The sequence below is a fragment of the Strix aluco genome, chromosome 1 (assembly GCF_031877795.1).
Source record: "Strix aluco isolate bStrAlu1 chromosome 1, bStrAlu1.hap1, whole genome shotgun sequence".
Lineage (NCBI taxonomy): Eukaryota > Metazoa > Chordata > Aves > Strigiformes > Strigidae > Strix > Strix aluco.
This window is the reverse complement of record NC_133931.1, coordinates 112,612,890-112,632,956: the sequence shown is the minus strand read 5'-3', so window position 1 is coordinate 112,632,956 and position 20,067 is coordinate 112,612,890. Positions and strand designations below refer to the sequence as shown.

The 20,067-nt window shown below is 43.9% G+C and overlaps 1 protein-coding gene across 1 annotated transcript; it reads right to left on the bottom strand.

The window, feature by feature from the left end:
* Window positions 1-2,584: 2,584 nt before the first annotated feature.
* Window positions 2,585-12,737, bottom strand: INSIG1 (insulin induced gene 1). Its single transcript, XM_074831485.1, has 6 exons — window positions 12,542-12,737; window positions 11,672-12,090; window positions 9,568-9,692; window positions 8,710-8,876; window positions 8,131-8,230; window positions 2,585-4,893 (listed from the first exon to the last, which is right to left on the bottom strand). Exons 2-6 carry the CDS (start codon window positions 12,072-12,074, stop codon window positions 4,864-4,866), a joined length of 825 nt encoding a protein of 274 aa, XP_074687586.1. The 5' UTR covers window positions 12,075-12,090; window positions 12,542-12,737; the 3' UTR covers window positions 2,585-4,863.
* Window positions 12,738-20,067: the final 7,330 nt, after the last annotated feature.

The window sequence follows — 20,067 nt, the reverse complement described above, 5'->3', positions numbered from 1 at the left end:
TTCTGTCTTGAAGAACTCCATGGTCACAACTTACATTTCTGCCGGAACATCTCAGCAAGCTTTTCTGTCACGGGCCTTAATGGATAGGATCTCGACTCTTGTGAATCCACGTTACCTTACTTTAATTTTTGGGCACCTACTCTAATATACCTTGAAAGGATGAACTTCCTGTGCATTCATAAGTAGGTAGGAGACATACATAGCCATCAGCAGGACTTTTATATATATATTTTAAACTGAAGCTAGTTCAGCTTGATACTACTAGAATACAGCCTTCAAAGTCTTTCTGAACAGGGCTAATAATATTCAGGGTGAATAAATGTGACCTCCGTGAAGTCAGTTAGCTTTTGCTTATACCATAACATCAGCCACTGTGACGGTGCTAACCCAGATTCAACCCTGTCTTCAGGAGTCAGCCCATACCTGTGGCCCGATTCTGCAATGCAAGAACATGTGCTCTTCTATCTGGAGAGAACGGGTGGAAAAAACCCTTTTCTCTCCTCCATCCACCCAGCAAAATGTGGGCCAGCTGTAATTCATTCTATTCTAGTTCTTGCTGTTTGAGCTACTTGGCTGCTTTTGACCAGTTTGAAAACAAATAACATCAGCACAAACAATACTCAACATCTATTACTTTTGGCAAGAGGAAGCTCGGAGCATCCTTGGAGCAGCTACAGGAGTTGGCCTCCCGTTCCCAGCCCCAAGCCATGGCAGGCTGGCCCAACAGATACCTGCCTGGCTGCCACAGGGCACTGCTGGAGCCACTGGCCAGCTCCTGAGCTGGGAGAAAATTGATTTCTGTGCAAAAATGCTGATTTAAAACTGGTATTTTAATTCTGAGGAAACATAGCAAGTTGGTGTAATCTCTGCAGCACTTGTCTGATATTTAATATAACAATATAATAGCACTCAAACTACTTAATACACAGGCATGACTTACTGTAATATAGAAAACATAGTTTGCAGCTGGAGAAAAACTTTACTGAGTAAAACTCAGTACAGCTCTGTCATTTATGACTTTTTGGGCAGTAATGCATTATTTACAGAAATTATCATATGTACTTTGAATTCTGCCTTCAAAAGTTAACCAGAGCAGGCCAGAAGCACCTTCACAACCTACAGGCTTTCTTATCACACAGACAGGCATGAAGACTGTGGTTTTACTGCGTATGTAGTTCATCTGTCCCTGTTTGTAGCTCGTGACGACAGAATATTATCACTACACAACAGGATTTAAATGCAGGGAGAAGACTCCAGACTAGGTATGGGGCAACTCATGTGTATTTCATTGCCCACAGAAATCATCATCACCTATAGGTACCTTTCTTGACCTTTTAGCTGGAAGAACCTGTTATCACCCACACCTCTCACTGGTTTCCAAGGTAGGGCCCTCAATGATCTCTTTATAAAGTATGCTTTGTTCAATTAGACCAGCATTTAATGCTTTGTTCTCATGAATTTTGGAGCTACTTTTACCTACAGTAAGGCAACTGAGATTTTATTTCCTTATTCATCTCAATATGTTCCTGTTGTATTCAGAGAACAGACTATGGGCCCTCCTGTGGCTAATTTAGCACCTGCAAATCCCTATGCTTAAGAGCCAAAGGCTAAATAACCTGCTGAAGGAATTTGCAGGAACTATCACAGGTCAAATCATCACACTGGCTGGGAAGACTTTTTTCTTTAGAATCTTCGTACACACTTTCCTATCCCATTATGTCCTAGTTCTCCAAGATCAGGGTGTATCCCACATCTCTTTTTTTTTTTTTTTTTTTTTTTAATTTTTAGTTCCTTTTGACAAAATCTGAGCAGTTTCAGAGAATGCAGTGTACCTGGAGGATGTGGGCCATCCTCAGGCAGGAGCTGTTAACAACTACCTCCTCAGCTGCCATGGAACATGCTCTGAACTTAAGCAAACACAGGCTATTCAAGCTAAAATAGTTAAGAAGTTCCTAATGAAGCCTTCAGCTAAGCCAACACACTCTGCACTGATACAGATGACGATTGATCAAAAAGCCATTCTACTCTGTCCACCACAAACATAGAGGCTTCTAGAAGTTTGAAGTAACTGTTTAAGTGCAGGAAAACTGAAGAATTTTTGTGTAAATCTACAAAATGCTATCTTCCCTAAATCAGATGATACAAGTTTTCCAATTGCTTAGCCTTATCAGCTGTGCTTACTCATTCTTACTGTTTGCACTCTTTAAGATGCTTCAGACTTAGTAATCATTACTGCAGATAACCAAGCCACAACAGGAATTTGCATGTTTACCCTGCCCCTCTATCTTTTGTTTCAAATTATTAATTTCAGCATCTTGAAAGACAACGGGAAGAAGATTCTGTACTTTAAGTCAGATAACATACACTTACGCCACTTTTTTGGTACAATAGCAAGACTATTTTTCTTCAACTGTATAACCCAGGCTGGAAGCCCCTCTAAAAGCTAATCTCTCCAAGTTCAATTTAGGATTTTTTTTTAAACCACTGAGTATGCATGACTGAATATTTGTTATGCAACCATAACAACTGTCCTTTTCAAGAAAGATTCCTGCATAATGTGAATACAGAGAACCCAAGGCAAACATGACTTGATCTTAAAACTTTAATAGTAAAAAAAGTGTAAAACCAAACACACCGCTGAAAACTTATCAGTAAGAATGAGAATTTAAGTGTTCAAATTCAGAATAGTGCAAATTTTCTTCACTCCCCTCGTCATCTCTTCCAAACTTAAATCACTTTGGTTAAGATACTCAGAAGTATTGGCAAAAAATGAACTTTTGACTTACATTTTTGGCTGCATTATTTCTAACACATACAGATTTAGTTTCAGTCTTTACAAATAAATCTTAAATACTTCTCTATCCATCAAATATCTGTAGAGATGACTGTCATCTTTACTTACATCTGGTTTTATAACATTTTGAGATTGGTTTCAAGGTTACAAAACTATCTGTCTCCCCAACAGGTAGCATACTTCTTAAAATGGCTGAGCTGATCCAGTCCTGATCTGAGGACCTAATTTCTTCAAAGTGGTACTATAAAATGTGATTATTCAGGGTTTAAACATTTGTGGAAGGATCTTATACCAACGAAATTACTCTCAATTTACACCAAAGCAAGATTAGAATTGGGGTCCGCTCTGTAATATAGACTTTGTGCTAAACTTTTCCTGCTACAAAAAAAGCACAAGCAGCAGTTATAGCATTCCCTTAGAAGAGTGAAAACAGCCGGAACACTGCTACCTGGCCTCAACATCTTTTTCGATGGGTCAGTCTTTAACCGATGCCTCTAACTATATTTGAAGCCATGTAAGATTGGAAATGAACACAAAAAAATTTGCATAATACAAAAAGGCAAATCCATAAAAATTTACAAGTACACCATAACCACAAAACTGGAGTATTTCTAAAAATTTGGGTTCAATGAAAGATACAACAAAACTAGCTTTACTAGTTAAATAAATTATTGCTCCATTTGACTCCATGCAGCATTGAAATGAACTCAGAACCCTTTTCTCTTTAATCTCTCATAAGAAATGATCGATATTGAAGAGAACATGAGGCTCAGATTTACTGTACATTGCACTTCAACTTTAAGACCTAATACTTGCTATTTAGGTCTCCTGTGGTCTAAGCTATCAAATGAATACGTTGTGCTCACCAGAACTAAGTATTAAGAAACACCAAATGTTTAATGTAGTGACATAAGCACTTTTTTTTTTTTTTAAGAAGGCAATCACAGATTGCAAGTTCTATAGGGCTGTGAAAAAACAAGTAGTGATCTCTTTCAGAAACTGAAGTGAGAAAACAAGCTGTTTGCTATTCTTCATATACAGTTTAAATCACATTTTAGGCCCGCTTCTGTTTCCAAACATTTCAGTCAAAACCCTGACTCAAACAGAAGCAATATCAAGGACACCTCCATGAGGAAACTGCAAATCTAAGGAGTTGGGGGCACGTACTCAATGGCCAAGCAATGGCCTGCAATGCACTTTTTTTCAGTGACACCAGACATTTAAGATACCCAAGACCTCCTTCAGTGAGATACTGAAGCATATGTCTAATATTAAGCAGGACTACTCACATACACTTAAATTCTTACTGAATTGGGGCCAGAACTTGATTCTTGCAAATCTAACTGCAAGCTTCAGAAGTAATGAAATTTCCAGTCAGAATTTGGTAAAGTTCATGTTTGAACAAGATTGTCTCCAGTGTTCACCTATCAATTTAGAAATTGCAAAGTAAGTGACTTCCAAACTTGCATCCCTCCAACCCTCACCACTGTCAAAGACAGAAACTTAATGCAGCATTACAAGTAAGGGCATGATTCCTTCATAAGAATCCTAAAAGCATTTGTGCAATGCCTTTAATCTGTTTCGATCACTCTTATTTTTAAATAACCCTATTTCTTAAAGATTTGGATAAATACTATTCCTATTAAACCATACTTCATCATTGTTAAGCACCATCGATCTACTTCCTTTGGGCACTGATACAAGAGCTTGTAATTAAATTTCAGTTCCAAGGCTTTAAAATATGGCAGCTGCTTCAATAACTTACACTGGAATCTAATACTTGGAAAACTGCCACTTAGCCTGAACAGCTGTATGCAACTTGGTGTTAAACTCTTCCAGAGAACAGCCATACGCAAATGCTTATGCAGTAAATCAGGGTAAGATTTCAAGATAAGCAGTTAATTTCACTTGGCTATTCTAAGAGTGGATTAATATTTTTTTTTCCACAAGTCATTTGTGCAGTGAGCCCATAAAAAGATTATTTTTCCTAAATAATCTTCAATTTAAAACAGGAACACGTCTTCATAATGTTGCTTTCACACTGGCACCGTGCTCTCTTCTTCAAAGATTTAGTCATTGTGTGGTTTCTCTGGAATACCCTATGGATTAAAAAAAAAAAAAAAAAAAATCAATCAAACAAATGTTATATTTTAATGCCATCTGATAAGTGACTACATTATGCAGTATTTTCAATGATTAAATAGTCAACTAACTTCAGTTAAGCTGAGAGTGACCTAGCAGACATAGCTTCCTATAAAAGCTCAACAAGGATGTGCTCCTTAACTGTGGACAAAAAAAAAAAAAAAAAAAAAATCACTATGGGTCTATGCTGCCTTAATTAGTGCATCTGATAAATCCATCTACCAATCACACTGCTTTTTGTAAGACTTCATTAGCTTTCTTCTGTGTCTCAGTTTATTTCTTAGCAGAAGGTACACAGTGCTTCACTTAATGGGTATGAACTCAGTTTTTTAACAGCCCCCTCTCAAACTGTCTTCAAGTATAAGTTGCGTTATTTTCCAGTCAAAGCCTGGCATCAGATAGGCTTACTCATTTCCTCCTAAGTCCCTTTTCTAGTATGAAACCCTAAAGTATGTCAGTGTAAGAAATTTAACCAACTTTTCTTTAAAACAAAGCTTGTAATATGTTCTTCTCATCCTAGACTCAAAATGCAAATGTATTTGGAAGTATTGAACGTGTTCACAGTTCTGCAGCCTCTAGCAGTAGCAAACAATAGATATTTGTGAGGTCCAAGCTCTGAGTACCATCCTAGTCTGCCAGATTTGAGAATGACGGCTGCAACTCAAAATAAAATGTTGTCATCCATTTAACCCAACTGATGAGCACTGACTGAGCAACTTTAGGTGTCATACTGAGCAGCAAGAGCTGGTGGTGGCAGCAGCACCTGCACCTCTTCTTTTGAAATCACGCTATCCAAGAAAATGTTGGATTTCATCCTCAAGCTGATAGCAAAAATACCCAACAAAACAACCCCCCAAACCCTCTGCTAACAGCAGGTTTGCTTAAAGGTAGCACTACACTTGGCTACTGCATGCAAGCTCACTTGAAATCCAGTGACTGAAAAGCAGCAAGCATCTCCCAGCTAATGTTTCTCAGGATGGGAGAGGATGTCTCAGGGACACTTCTCAATCTACTTCGTATTTCCTTTCTAACTGCAAAAGCTAGACAGGGGCTGAGGCAACTTTACTCCACTGAAGTAATGTTCACAGCTGCCACCTTCTACTCTAGACATGCCCAGAAAAGATCTACTATTTGATCTGCAATTGTCAGATGCAGCCAAACAGCTCAGGGACTTCAGGAGAGAATACAGCTATAAGAATAACTGTTATTCAGGTTTAGTTTTAAAAACGCAATATTCCGTCTTCTTGCCACATTCACAATGGCTGACAAAACTGACTGATGCTTTTAGGTCATCTCTATGGAAGAAAAACCTAGTTGACTAAATGCTACCATTCTATTTTAGAAGTGGAATTCTTTGACTTTCCAGCACTGAATGCTTCATAGTGACTTGCAGAAGTTTTCCTATGCAAATGTTTGGCTTCTCCAAGTTTTTCCAGACTAAGTCATGGTAATGTAAAAGACATGAGAAGACACTTCTGGATAACCAGAATAGAATGCTTTACCCTGCCGACTTCCCTCTTTCTTTGTAAGGAAGATGGTAAGACTGACAGGCAAGTTGCAGGCAGGAGCCAGTCTGATTTGAACTACATTCGGTGAGATGACAGGTGAAAAGAAGTCAAAAGAAGAAAGAAAAAGCCCTGTGTTCCTAAATTTATTTTAGCTCTTTCTTCTCTAAGGCTCCCTTACTTTGCTTTCTAGCATAAGCGTAGCAACTGCATATGCCAATGCAATATAAATGACTATAATTTTATTCTGAGACTCTGACTGCAACAGCAAAGCTTAAATGAAACTACATTAAATATATCTTTTTCACTTGATGCGAGTGGCAAATTTAAAAAGAGGTATTATATCCTCTCTTCCCCCCATACATGTAGTCCTAAGAAAAAAAACACATGCAGATCGTATGCACCACTGGGATATGAAGGCGAAGTAGTGAGCTTGTATTTTAAAGAGCCTCAGAGCAAATCAAAATTGAATGTGAAGATTGTGACCGTGGTCCTGGTAAATCTGTAACTTGGTATCAAGTCAGCATGAATGAAAAACCTCAAGAACAGAAGTAGATTCACCTCATGCCTTTTTTGTTTTAAATAGGCTTTTCTACAAGAGGTTACTATTAATTTAGTGTAACTGAGAATCAATACTAAAGAAATTGATCTTTAAATGTTAGCCAGTGGTGGTCAAGCAACACGGCGCTCTTCCCCAGCTTGTCTGCAATCCTGTCCATCTGCAGCATCAAGTTCAGACTATCCATGTTACAAGTACATTAGCATCCATCCACTGGGTTAGCAAGGCTAGGCAGAAGAGACAGAAGGCCTGTTCCAGGAAAGACAGCTAGCTTTAGACTCATCGTTTTACTCATTTTTGGTTCTGTCCCAAAAGACAGCTCCTCCCCCTTACTAAACAGTTCAGAGACTACTGTTTAAGGAACTCCCGAGTCTACAGATGCCTTTCCTTCAGTAAAAATTAAAGGCAGCTAAACCACAGCAGCCTTAGAGAAGTTAAATACTTGAAGAATGTCTTCCAGGATAAAAAAAAAATGTATGTAGCAAAGCAGAGAGAAGTTAAATCAATACAGTATTAATTATTACCATCCATCACTGTCAGAAGACTTTTCACAACCAAGCCTCAGGCTAATGTACAAGCATATAGCTGAGTTTACTCTTAAGTATGCTACAAGGAAATAATTAGTTAAGAACCTAGCAATGATAGTCATTTATACCATATTATCCCATATATGGAGCGATACTTAAGTACATCTTAAGTGACCAGAAAGAGCATATTTGATTCTAGGAGTGGTGGAATTTAATGCTATGTAGGGACATTTACTTTCACTTACATAACAAAAATGCTTTATTGCATAAATAATTAGAGAAAGCCCATCTGTGCCTCAGTTTTCTAGCTACCTTAGATATTAATTCAAAGTACTGACAGAGCAGAAGCAACCTTCTGATTCTAGTCTTATTTAGGTTGTTGCTGGAAAAAGTTAAATACAGAAGATACTCAAACACTTGCTAAGACAATTCCCACTCTAACCGCAACACAGGTTGTACGCTTACATTTCAACTCTTGGGAAGATACCTATTTATCTCTGTCAGTTTGTGAGTCATACCCTTAAAGGCATAGTTTGTGCTTGGACTAACAACAATGGAAGCTATTTGGATTGTTAAAGGAAATGATAATTATACAGTAATTACCATAGCCAGTTGGCGTCCTATGTTTCCTACAGTCACACCTCCTGAGAAAAATATACATGGAAGCCAAGAACGGATGTAAAGAAAATCTGGGGATGTATACCTAGTGAACAAAAGGAAATAGGTTAGAGACAAGGTATTATCATCACCTTACATACTGTTAACAAGATGCTATGGAATTATCTCCCTGGGCCCAAACAAAAAAAGCAGTAACACAGGAGAAGAAATAGGGAGACCAAATGAAGCCTGTTAACTTAGTAAGCTTCTAAAACCCCATGTCCTAGCCAGCAAAGTTTAGAAATTATCTCTCCTGAGAGCCAGTTAATGATACACCGGGCCAGCAGAAGTTCAGTTTACTGAACTGTTACTATTTCAACATACATCCCAATTTGTCTACTCCTCACCCTCCACCCCAGTTCTCAATCTGATCATTTGGAACAACTGGACAACTAGCTGACTTAGGTAAACAAAAAGTCTTATTATAAGAACATGCCAAATACATTAACAACTAACTTCCAGTGCATGTGCACCCGTTTTCAGTTAAGACATCAGTTGAAACAGTATTTTAAAAGTATAACTTACTGATAAACACCATTATATACAAGAAACTGGGTTATCAGAGTTGCTACAAAGGCTATTGTAATTCCAAGTCCGAGACCACTTCTTGAACGATCAAATGTCCACCAAAGACCCAGTGATAAGGCTGCTAGAGTCAGGGACAGCTGGACGTTGTTCGCAAAATCTAGTTTCTGGAAAAAGATGTTAAGGACAATCTTTTTAAGTCTGCAGACATCCTGCTGCTGAAACTGAACACAGGAGAACAGAAACCAAAAGTGAGCATGATTCTGTATCTCTAAATACAATACATTAAGGATCTGGTTTCCAGACCTGATGAGCAATCATAGCTCTTGTCGACTTTGACTGGAGTGCGAGTGCAAGGACAACACCAATTTTTGCCACACTGAGCATCTGAAGAATATACTATATTGCAATATATTTAACTTTTATGGATTTTTGGCTCAAATAACCTAGTTATCCCTGATGATTTAGGTTTTCTGCTCAAACCATCATTGTCCAACACAAAGAACACTCTTACTGAACAGTTCAGAGTACCTTGCTAGATAATTGTGTTAACTATTAGATGTAGTCAACATACAGGTTAAAATAACACAACTTATACTGTTATGCTTGCAGTTAAACCAGACATACTATAATGTCTATCCCTCACACCTCCCAGAACCACCCCCCAATTACTTTTAAGTGAACTGTGTTATCTGTCTTAAGGTAACTATTGCAGCGTACTGCATGTCTCGCAGAAGTTTGTCTCTGCCAGTAGCACCATCCTTACCTTTGTAGTTCTCCCATATGTGAATGGGAGAGACTGTTTCATGACAACAGACTAAGCACATCGAGCAACAACGTAAATGAGTTCAAGGATACAGCACTTGCATGATTAATGCCAACGAAAACTGCTATACATCGCATTACGCTGGCCCACTCTCTCTTGAATTTGTGTGGTTCCCCAAGGTGGCTGTCAATGCAGGGATACAGCAGGCCAACAACAGCTGCAAGAGAAGTAACACTACTTGTACTAACTGTTATACAATGATTACTTCAATATTACTAAATACTAGCTTCGTAAATAAGCACTTGACATATTAGCAAGGTGCTTATCAGCTACTGTAAGCTTGATGAAGACAATTATTACCCCCCTCCCCGGTTTAGAAAAGAATAAACCCCCCACTCTAACAAGCAATATTCTGTTTGAACCTTTAAAGAAGAGATACATATATTGCGATGTCAAGGTATCTGACTTCAAGCTCCTTCTCTCCCATGAACATATCTCATTTGAAATCCTGAGCACATGCTTGTTTTGTACCAATAAATAACAAAGCATCACAAAAAGTTTAATTACAGTGAGGTATGGAACATGCATTTATTCCTCACATGCAGGGCAGATGGTTTTATGAACTTGACTCATTAGCTGTGAATCAGGCCCTGAATTAAAAATTTTCCTGGACTCAAAAGTTTCTTGGCAGAGATGCTTTCTCTCCTTCTGCTGTGCTGCAAGCCAGCTGATGCTCCCATCCAAATCAGATGCATTTTGACACCAAATAGAAGCAGAGCCGCACTTAAAGCACTTGCCATCAGTCATATTTGTGTCAGAGAAAAATAACTACTTATACTATTAACCAGACAAAGTTTTTATCCTCATATAGCATTTTCTCAGCCTTATCAGTCTGCAATTTGGTTGCAGAAGACAGACACAGGCTTGTGTTAGCTCAGTTGCTAGCACAAACACTAGATGAGTTTCATTCTTCCAGGCCTTGCTACTCCATGTGTTGTCACCAACTCCAGGGCTAGACATGCTGCTTTAACTGATGTATGTTTATCTCCTTTCCTACGAGTTTTTTTCCCCTGCTTAAACTCCTAAGAGGAACAACTTCTACATTAAGGCACAAGACATGCCATTCTAAGAAAAACACGTGATCTGATACTGAAACAGTTTCATTATTCTGATGCCAGGTACCAGGACTTTTACCTTACAATTCACAGCTAAATGCCGAAGTTTAATCCAGCTGTGACAGGGCTGTGATAACTCTCACTGGACTACTACCTGTGGCAATCTCTTTTTACTGCGCACTTTATCATTCATTCAAGTTTATGGTTTATCATTCATACTCCCTTACTAAGAGGTACAGATAACACGTGACAACATCGCTGCATTAAGAAAACCCCAAACATGGAAGAGTTGTTTAAAGTACTTTCAACGCAAATTAAAAGATTACAGCGGGTTTATTTCCTAAGATTTAACCCCTTTTTAACCCTTCATCAAGGTAAAAGGGTACTTCGCGCGGCAACTCCGGAGGCGCTGCGGGCAGGGGGGAGCAGGGGAAGGGGCGGGCAGCGAGGGGGGGGTACGGGCAGGGGGGGGTACGGGCAGGGGCGGGGCGGGCCCGGCGCCGCCGCCGCACGTGACTTCCTTGTTTTCGGCCCAGCCCGTGGCCAGTTCGGGCCGGCAGCCAATGGCGAGCACCGCCCGCCACTCACCAGTTCGCCGGCAGCCAATGGGCGGCGGGGGGCGGTGCCGCGCGGCGGCGGGCGGCCCCGCCCCGCCCCCTCGTGCCCCGCCGTGGGGAATCCCGCACTGGAGTCGCGCTGTCACGGGAGGAACACGGTGGCAGCTGCGTGGGGAGCGCGTGTTTCCCCGCCCGCCTCCGCGCCACGGCGCTGGAGCTGCTCACTCGCGCTTCCAGACCGCGCCGCGCGAAAAATACACTTTGCCCACATTCAGAGTGCACCGGCGCAAAAAAAGCGCCTTCGGACACGCGGGAAACGCGTGGGTGTCTCTTGCACGTGGATACAGCTGGAGCGGGCACGCATCCTTCCAAAGGCAGAGTTCACCTCACTCACTGCAAGCGGTGCCAGTGCTAAGCTCCCCCCCAACAGGTCACTAATTCAGCCCCGCTGCCTCTCCTCACTGGAGGGTGGGTGGGGAAAGAAAAACCAACAAAAACCCCACTCGTGGAGGTCTGCAACTCACCTGCTGCTGTCCCGCAGCACGGGGGCACCCACCAGGCGGAGGAGAACAGAGTGGAAATCACTTCGTCAGGGAACAGAGTCACATTTCTCTGGATCTGCAGCAAGTTCAGCACCAGGGCCATGAAAGCACCGACGACGAAGAGCACCACGACCCTCTGCACCAGGTGCTGACTCCAGTTCAAGGTGCTGCTGCTGCTGCTGGTGGCGGTGGTGCTGCCGGCGCGGGAGGTGCCGGGGCTGCGCGCTCCGTGACCCACCAGCGTCAGCGAGGGGCTGGAGACGGAGGAGCTCAGCATCTCGCCCACCTTGGCGGCCAGCCCGGCAGCCGTGCCCCCCAGCTGGGCTTTGTGCCTTCCCCTGGCCGTGCAGGAACAGCTCCAGGCGCAGTTCTCCAGCCGGGGCATTGGCTTCACCGGAGTCCTGAAACACCCGCACGGGGACAGGCTGTCAAACCCCCAACAGCGGGTCAGGCCGACCCCCCGCCCACCGCTGACACACACCGCCGCCGCCCCCAGCACCACCCGGGCTCCCGAGGCGCCGGGCACTCGGCTCCTAGCCCGACGGGCCGTGGGGAAGGCGGGAGCGCCGCAGGAGCGGGGTGACCGGACCCACCCGAGCGGCCGCGGGGGCAGGGGCTGCGCTGGCTCAGCCTGGCAGCGGCGGGGCCCCCGCCCCGCCGTGACCCGAGAGGCTCGGCCCCCGGGGAGGACACGGACAAGGACCCGCCGCTCCCGTCAGACCCACCCGCGCTGCCGCCTCTCCCTCCGAGACGGGCTTCGCTTCCCGGCTCGGGGGTGTAAAACGGCGGCCCCCTTCCCCAGCCCTCTTCTCCCCGCCGGGCACCGTGGGAGCGGGCCCCCCGCCCCCTCACCTCAGGGGGCTGCGCCCGTCGCTGCTGCTGCTGCCGCCGTCGCCTCAGCCCGTGGGGGAGGGCGAACGGCCGCCGCTCCGCCGCCTCCCTCCCGGCTCGCCGCCGCCGGCCCGCGCCCCGTGTAAGGTTTATAAGCACCCAGCCGCGGGTGTCACGTTACCCGCCGCCGACCTACCCGCGGCCGGAGGCAGCGACGGGCCCGCCGCTCCGCCACGCCACCCCTCCCCTCCCCTCGGGCCGGGCCGGGCCGCGCCGGGCGGGGCGGGGCCGGGCGCCAGCGCCGAGCGCGGGAGCCGCCGCGCCAGCCCCGGCGCCCGCGTCCAGTCGGGTGAGGCGGCGCAGCCAATCCCGGCCGGGCGGCTGATATGACGTGCGGGACACACCACCCGCCTTCCCCCCGCCCGCACCGCGGCTGGCGGCGGCAGGACCGCGCGGCGCCGCCGGCCCGGCCGGGCCACCCCCCCCCCCCCCCCGCTTTCCCCCTCCCCGGCCTCCCCGCCCTGGGCCGCGGCCAGTGGCGGGCGGGGCGGGAGCGCGCGCGGGGCGCCCACAGCTTTCCCCCGCCCCCGGCTGTAACGTCCCGCTGAGGGGGGAGCCCTGAGGAGAGCCGGGGCCCGGCTGCACCTGGCACCCCCTGGGGTGACAGCGGCGGTGCTGATGCTCGCGGTGGGGCTGCCGGTGGCGGTGGCCTCTGCAGGCCAGCCCTCACCTGCTCGCCCAGCCCGCCGTGGTGGGCTGCTCCCTTGGGAGACGGCAGTTAGTCATGGGCAGGGTTGAAGGCATCTGTTGCGGCGTCTCCTGAAGAGGAAGGGATCGGTGATCCCGGCTGTCGTGATTCCAAATTGATGGTGTAAGGAGATCCCGCCAAACCCATGGCTGCGTAAGGCCCCGCCAAACTGAGACACTGCATCAGCGACCAGCCATGGGGTGCCCGGCAGATCCCAGACTCCTGACTTGGTGCTGACAACCTGAGCAGCTACTCTGCCAGCACCAGCAAAGCCCGGGTCGTGACGCTCCCAGCCTAGTGTAGCGTCGTAAAAATACACTTAAATGCAAGTTCACCCTCTGGTTTCTGCAAGGGCCTGGAAAGTGGCCTAGCAGAGATAGTCAACTGTGCGAGCAGTACTTCATGTTAGAATTCAGCATCAGAATTTCTCTACAGAGCAGGACTCAGCTGCTAGACTTCTTTTTTAAAATGCTAGTTCTCCAGGACATGCTGGAGGCTAGTGTGTTGATAGTAGGAATAACTGGATTTCATGGTTATTTAGCTGGCCTCACTGGAGCCAGCAGGACTTCTTTTTCCATGAGGTATGCCCTCTTTACAGCTGGAAAGAATGTAGGACCCAATGGCTCCCCAAGCAGTGACACTGAGCATTTAAGAGTAGGTGCTAGTCACGCCTGTGATGGGCAGAATGATGCTTCAGGTTCTTGGACCATCAGTGTTCAATGATGGTTCCATTGTTTTTCATCGATATGTTAAATGTAACAAATAAAAAATATGGAATCAATTAAAGATAGGTAAAGAGGCAGGTGTTCTGTATATCGTAAAGAGTAAAATCCATCTGGGATATGGCTATCCCTTCTGATCTCTGCTCAGTTCTAGCTGGGATGCAAAGAGTTAGGATAGCAGAGCCTGCTGAGCAGCGTGCCTTTGGACAACGTACTCGACTGTCTTGGTGATGGACACATTGTTAGTGCCACTGTTGGAAGTGACAGAAGAGCCCAGTACTTTTAATACTGACTAGCTTGGGATCAGCCCAGCCCTGTCTCGTCAACTTTACTGCTGGACCACTGTAAATGTGTCCTCTGTACATGGAATTGTAAATATTCAGTTTCCATTGCTGTTTTATCTCAAGTAATGTATGGAAACAGCTTTTGGTTTTAGTCTCATGTGCTAAAATTGTTTGGATTCTTCTGTCAGAGTTTTGAAGTCATGATTTATTTCCTTTTCTTAATATTTTTTTCTGACCCAGTGGACCTGCACTATAAGTTCAAGTTAACTATTTTCAGAGAAAACAGTCTTAATATATTGTCAGCATTTTATGGGTTCCTCTGAAGAAACATTTGATTTGTTTCAGGAAATCACATGCAGACATAACACTTCCCTTCAATGGCAACTGTGTACGAGTTTTGAATCGATGCAGGCAATTTATATCCCTGGACCGCTAAGCAATACCTTTGGCGGCTCTAAATATGGGCTAGAATTCATTCCCTGGGAAATTTTCTTTCTTGTTGAATCACTTTGAGACTTATCAACAGGACTCTGGATTTGAGATAAAATGACCCATCTGTGTAAGAAATCTCTCCCTGGAGTTGACCCTCGGGAAACAAATATAATTCATCTTTGCTTGTGCCGCATTTCTACTTTATTTGAAAAGATATCTTTTCGTATTGCAATTTTTTTCCCTGAGTCGTACCCATATTCTCAGTGTCTGGGCAGAGTTCGCATTCCCTTGTGCTGTGTCTGCTAGTTTTCTTTCCTGAAAGAACCTCTTAAGCATTTTTCTCAGTCCTGTGTTTTTTCTTTCCTCATGGGTATGTCTCTTTTGCTACTTCCTGCAGCATACTGTATTACTTTTTTTTCATATTCATAATATCATGTGGTGGTGCCCTTTTTTCTTCCAGGCTTCTTTCAGACAGTAGAGACCAACTTCTGAGATGGTAAAACTTACTGCAGCTTCGCTAAAACCAGTGGAATCAATACAAATCTACACTAGTTGAGAAACTGGCCCTAAGCATGTTTTTCCTGAACTCACCTGCTTAGAATAAAAGTTAAATGCCCCTTATGTTCGTCTTTACAGTCATATTGCTTTACATTTCCTTTTAGAATCCTAAAAAGAGTTAGGCCTCTGCATACTTTGATTAATGCCTGAAATGTTATGCTTAACAGTTATTTCTGTATGTCTTTGTAAGATTAATGACATCGTTATTTTTATCTCATACCTTAGCAAAGACAGCAAAATCTGGAAGTACTCAGCATCACTACTCACCGAATCACAGAATCACCGAATCATCTAGGTTGGAAAAGACCTTGAAGATCATCCAGTCCAACCATTAACCTAGCACTGACAGTTCCCAACTACACCATATCCCTCAGCGCTGTGTTGACCCTACTCTTAAACACCTCCAGGGATGGGGACTACACCACCTCCCTGGGCAGCCCATTCCAACGCCTAACAACCCGTTCTGTAAAGAAATGCTTCCTAATATCCAGTCTAAGCCTTCCCTGGCGCAACTTGAGGCTATTCCCTCTTGTCCTATCACTTATTACTTGGTAAAAGAGGCTCATCCCCAGCTCTCTGCAACCTCCTTCCAGGTAGTTGTAGAGGGCGATGAGGTCTCCCCTCAGCCTCCTCTTCTCCAGACTAAACACCCCCAGTTCCCTCAGCCGCTCCTCTTACAACATGTGCTCCAGACCCTTCAGCAGCTTCGTTGCCCTTCTCTGGACACGCTCGAGTAATTCAATGTCCTTTTTGTAGTGAGGGGCCCAAAACTGAACACAGTAATCGAGGTGCGGCCTCACCAGTGCCGAGTACAGGGGTAAGATCACTTCCCTGTCCCCGCTGGCCACGCTATTTCTGATACAAGCCAGGATACCATTGGCCTTCTTGGCCACCTGGGCACTGCTGGCTCATGTTCAGCCGGCTGTCAATCCACACCCCCAGGTCCCTCTCTGACTGGCAGCTCTCCAGCCACTCCTCCCCAAGCCTGTAGTGCTGCTGGGGGTTACTGTGGCCCAAGTGCAGCACCCGGCATTTGGCCTTATTGAAGTTCATACAGTTGACCTTAGCCCATCGCTCCAGCCTGTCCAGATCTCTCTGCAGAGCCTCCCTACCCTCGAGCAGATCAACACTCCCACCCAGCTTGGTGTCATCTGTAAACTGAGGGTGCACTCGATCCCCTCATCTAGATCATCAATAAAGATGTTAAACATTATTTATAAATAAATAATTTCACCTCTTCTTTCATGGTTTCTGTATTAAACTCTGTGATGTTCTGCAATCTGACAACGTGCTTGTCTCACAACGACAGTTTCATGGGCCTCTTACGTGGGAAGCTGGGTATACTTGGACATTTAACTTCTCTTCCTACTTAAACTAGATCAAAAAATGAGCTGGCTGCTGATACAATCTCAGAAGGCAGCGGTAGAGAATCACAGAGCAAGACCTGTATTATGCCTAAAGCTGCTCTCCCTCTGCTTCACTGGAGACTTTTTGGAATTTATTCACCTTCAAGACTTTCTCCTATTGATACAGAGAATAGAAACCTTCCCAGTCATAAGCTAAGCCTTAATCTCCTGTGCCCCTGTAAAAGGATTTAGTGACATGCATTGTTTGATTCCTGATGCCAACCTATGTACAAGAGTTCAAAAAATCTTTTGACATCAGCAGCAGTTTATGAGACTGAGTTCTCTGCTTTACCAGCAGTCTCCAGTGTAGCTGTGTGAATTCTCAGGGATCTGCAGCGAAGCCTGCAGATTGCATGGCGCCTTCTCGGAGGTCAGTGTTCCTCGGTAATAAATGGCGTATGCTGAGTTCTGTAGGATAGTTTTGTGAAATTGCCCGAGTCACAGTGCAGGAGCTCATTGAAGGCTAAAAGGAGAAGGACGGGGAGTGATTACATGGTACAATAAGCAGTACGTGAATTGTACAGGCTCTGAACAGGACAAACCCTAGCTGGAACACTCCAGGCATGTAAAGCAAAAGGGTAAAACAAAATGTGTTGGTGGTTAGTATATAATAATGTGAGTCATCCACAGTGAGCAGAACTTAAAACTCATCTGCTTTTACATAATCTGAGGGTGAGAAACTATAGTTGGAGTCTGAGCATGGAAATTAAACCCTAAGATATCCTAACAAAGCTCTATCTTTGTGTAGTTAATAATATTGTAGTGGGCATATGACAAACGTTAATTGAAGTTTTTTTTGTGTAGTTGCCGACATTTCTCTAGCTGCTTTTTTACCAGAACAAAACAGAAAGAACAATTATATTTAGGCTGCAGTCTTCAAGTGTCTATAAATTCATGTAACAGCTATCATATAATTAGCTCATCAGCATCCTACATGCAGCTGTGGGTACTGACTCACTGTCAATGAACCTTTGTCCTGACACAAAGACACTGTCTTTGCCTCAGATTCAACTTCATTCATTGCCATCATTCTGCATATTTCTGTAGCAGCGAGTTCAGTGACTTCGTACTTGATATTCAAGATGGTGATTTAATCTAAACTTTTTTATGAAAAAATACTATTTGATGGTTATATTCTTGTTGAAAAAAGTACTGCTTTGATGATGATGATAGTAGGTTTGTGAAGCTGGCATGAGCAGTGTTACTGAGGCAAGCTCTTCTATCCAGGTGTGGTTAAAAATTGTTGGAATACTGGTCTTCCTATATTTACATTTATACATTTATTTATACTACCTCCAGATCTTTAAAGATACTAATTAGAAGTGGCATTTCCATCTTTTTTTTTTTTTTTTTACATTAACTGTGATGTAAAAAGCAGGGCACTGTAAGGGGCGGGTTTCCTTGAAAATAAGATTATTGGCTATAATGCCTTTGTAAATGTAGGTAGTCAGTCATCATATGAGGGGATGGCCAGTTTCTTATAATAGTAGTCCAAGTCATGATAGTCTAAAGAATAGGTGAAATAAACAGAGGTATCGTGACAAAAAAGCCCAGAAGGAATGTTGTCTTTTATAGGCACTTATTTCTTGATGGAAACATTACTTGCATGAAGAAGAAAACTAAGCACATTTCTATCACCGAGCAGGTTTTGCAAAAGGGCTCCTCCAAGGTGTATGTGCAAGCATGTCCATGGTTAATTTTAAGCTCAAATGTTTTTCGTTTGTTTGGCGACTTGGGGCTCAATCATTCCAATATAGGATAAAAAGGAAATTTCTTCAAGAATTACAGGGTGAACTATGTTCCCCTTACAGCCTCTTCTCGTGGTACACAATTCCAGCACTTTTTGTCCTCTCACGATAGCAACCTTCCCACTTACTCTTGTCATATGTGCCTGAGGAAGATGCTTCTTGAATTCATATGCTTGCTTGTAGGGTTAACCATGAAGCCACTGCAAAGAAGTTACTCCCCCAGTACGTGCTTAAAGCTTTAGATTTCATCATGCTACAGTGTGGGAGATGTGTAGTGATGCTCTCCTGTAGCTGTTCAGCTTGGAATGAATAGTTCCACTGGAGAGGAAGGAACTTTGGAGCATCTTGATTTTCCAAACTCTTATTGCTTTGTCAGGTAGAAGGACTGTTCCAGTCTAGGAGAACTAGCTGCAGCCTCAATGTCTGATGAGATAGCCAAGGTCTAAATCAGATGAGCAATTCTCTGCTCTGCCCCTTCCTTCCCTGTCCTTACTGTGGTAATAACTATAAATAGCAGAGCTGTGACTACCAAGAATAGCCTCAGTATTGCACACTCTGGTTATATCTGTACATGTTCATGTCCCTTAAACCCTGGAGCACAGCGTCAGAGAGCTTTAGAGCTGTTGCTACCATACGGGAAACACTTTTTTCCAGAGCTTGTCACGTAGGATGGTTCTGCCCAATTCACCTTCCTTTTTTTTAAAAAAAGTCCTTTAAGACATCTATAGCTCATTTTCCAGGCCAACGTCATGACTGCATGAAAGAGGTCAGAGGAGTTGCCCGAGTACCGCCAACACCTCTTCCAGGCTGCCATCTTGAGAGCATGAATATGTAGAGCTAATCTCACTGTGATTTTTTCTCCCATCATGCTGTAGAGTCGTATATTCAGAGAACAGTCTTGGTTTTGAACAGGACGTTGGGAAAAGCTTGCCAGTGTAAAGCTGCCAATGCAACCAGGAAGACCGATGCAGAAGAGAAACAACATCGGAGAGAGAACGTGCACATGCACTAGCGCATGATGTAGTATGAAAGGGTGGCTTCCATGTTGCATCATGATGTGTAAACATTGCCAGTTTTCAGGAAAAATCTTAAGATTTCCATTTCAGTGATTACGTCAGTACTCTTAAATGCAGTTCACTATACCAAGGTGGTAAGAATTGCTTAGGTATAGTTTTCAGATTGCCAAACTGAACTTTAAGTTTAAAAAGTGCAACATATGGGAAGCCTACAACTTTGCCCAGAGCGATACTTTAGAAACTGCTGAAGCTAGGTTATGCTGAAAAATACATTTACTTAAAGCCAAACCCTTCAGCTTTTACTCATAAAAGGGCATACTTTACTTGTAATAATGAGATCAGGCCACCATTGCAAACTCAAAGGACATAATTATGTGCTAAATTGTACTAGTTATATGCTAATGTAACTCTTGCTATCATTGTAATGCAGGATTGGACCTTATACAACAGCTTCAAATATGCCACAGTAAATTTTACTATTTTTACAGATACTGCTAACAGATTAGTCTTAAATAAAATACTAGGTTAGGATTCTGCAAATTTCATCTTGTTAATGGTCTGAGCTGCACACTGCCAGCTTCACCTGCTTACTTTAGGGTGTTGCTTTTGCAAAGTGCTGAAGGAGTTCAAAAC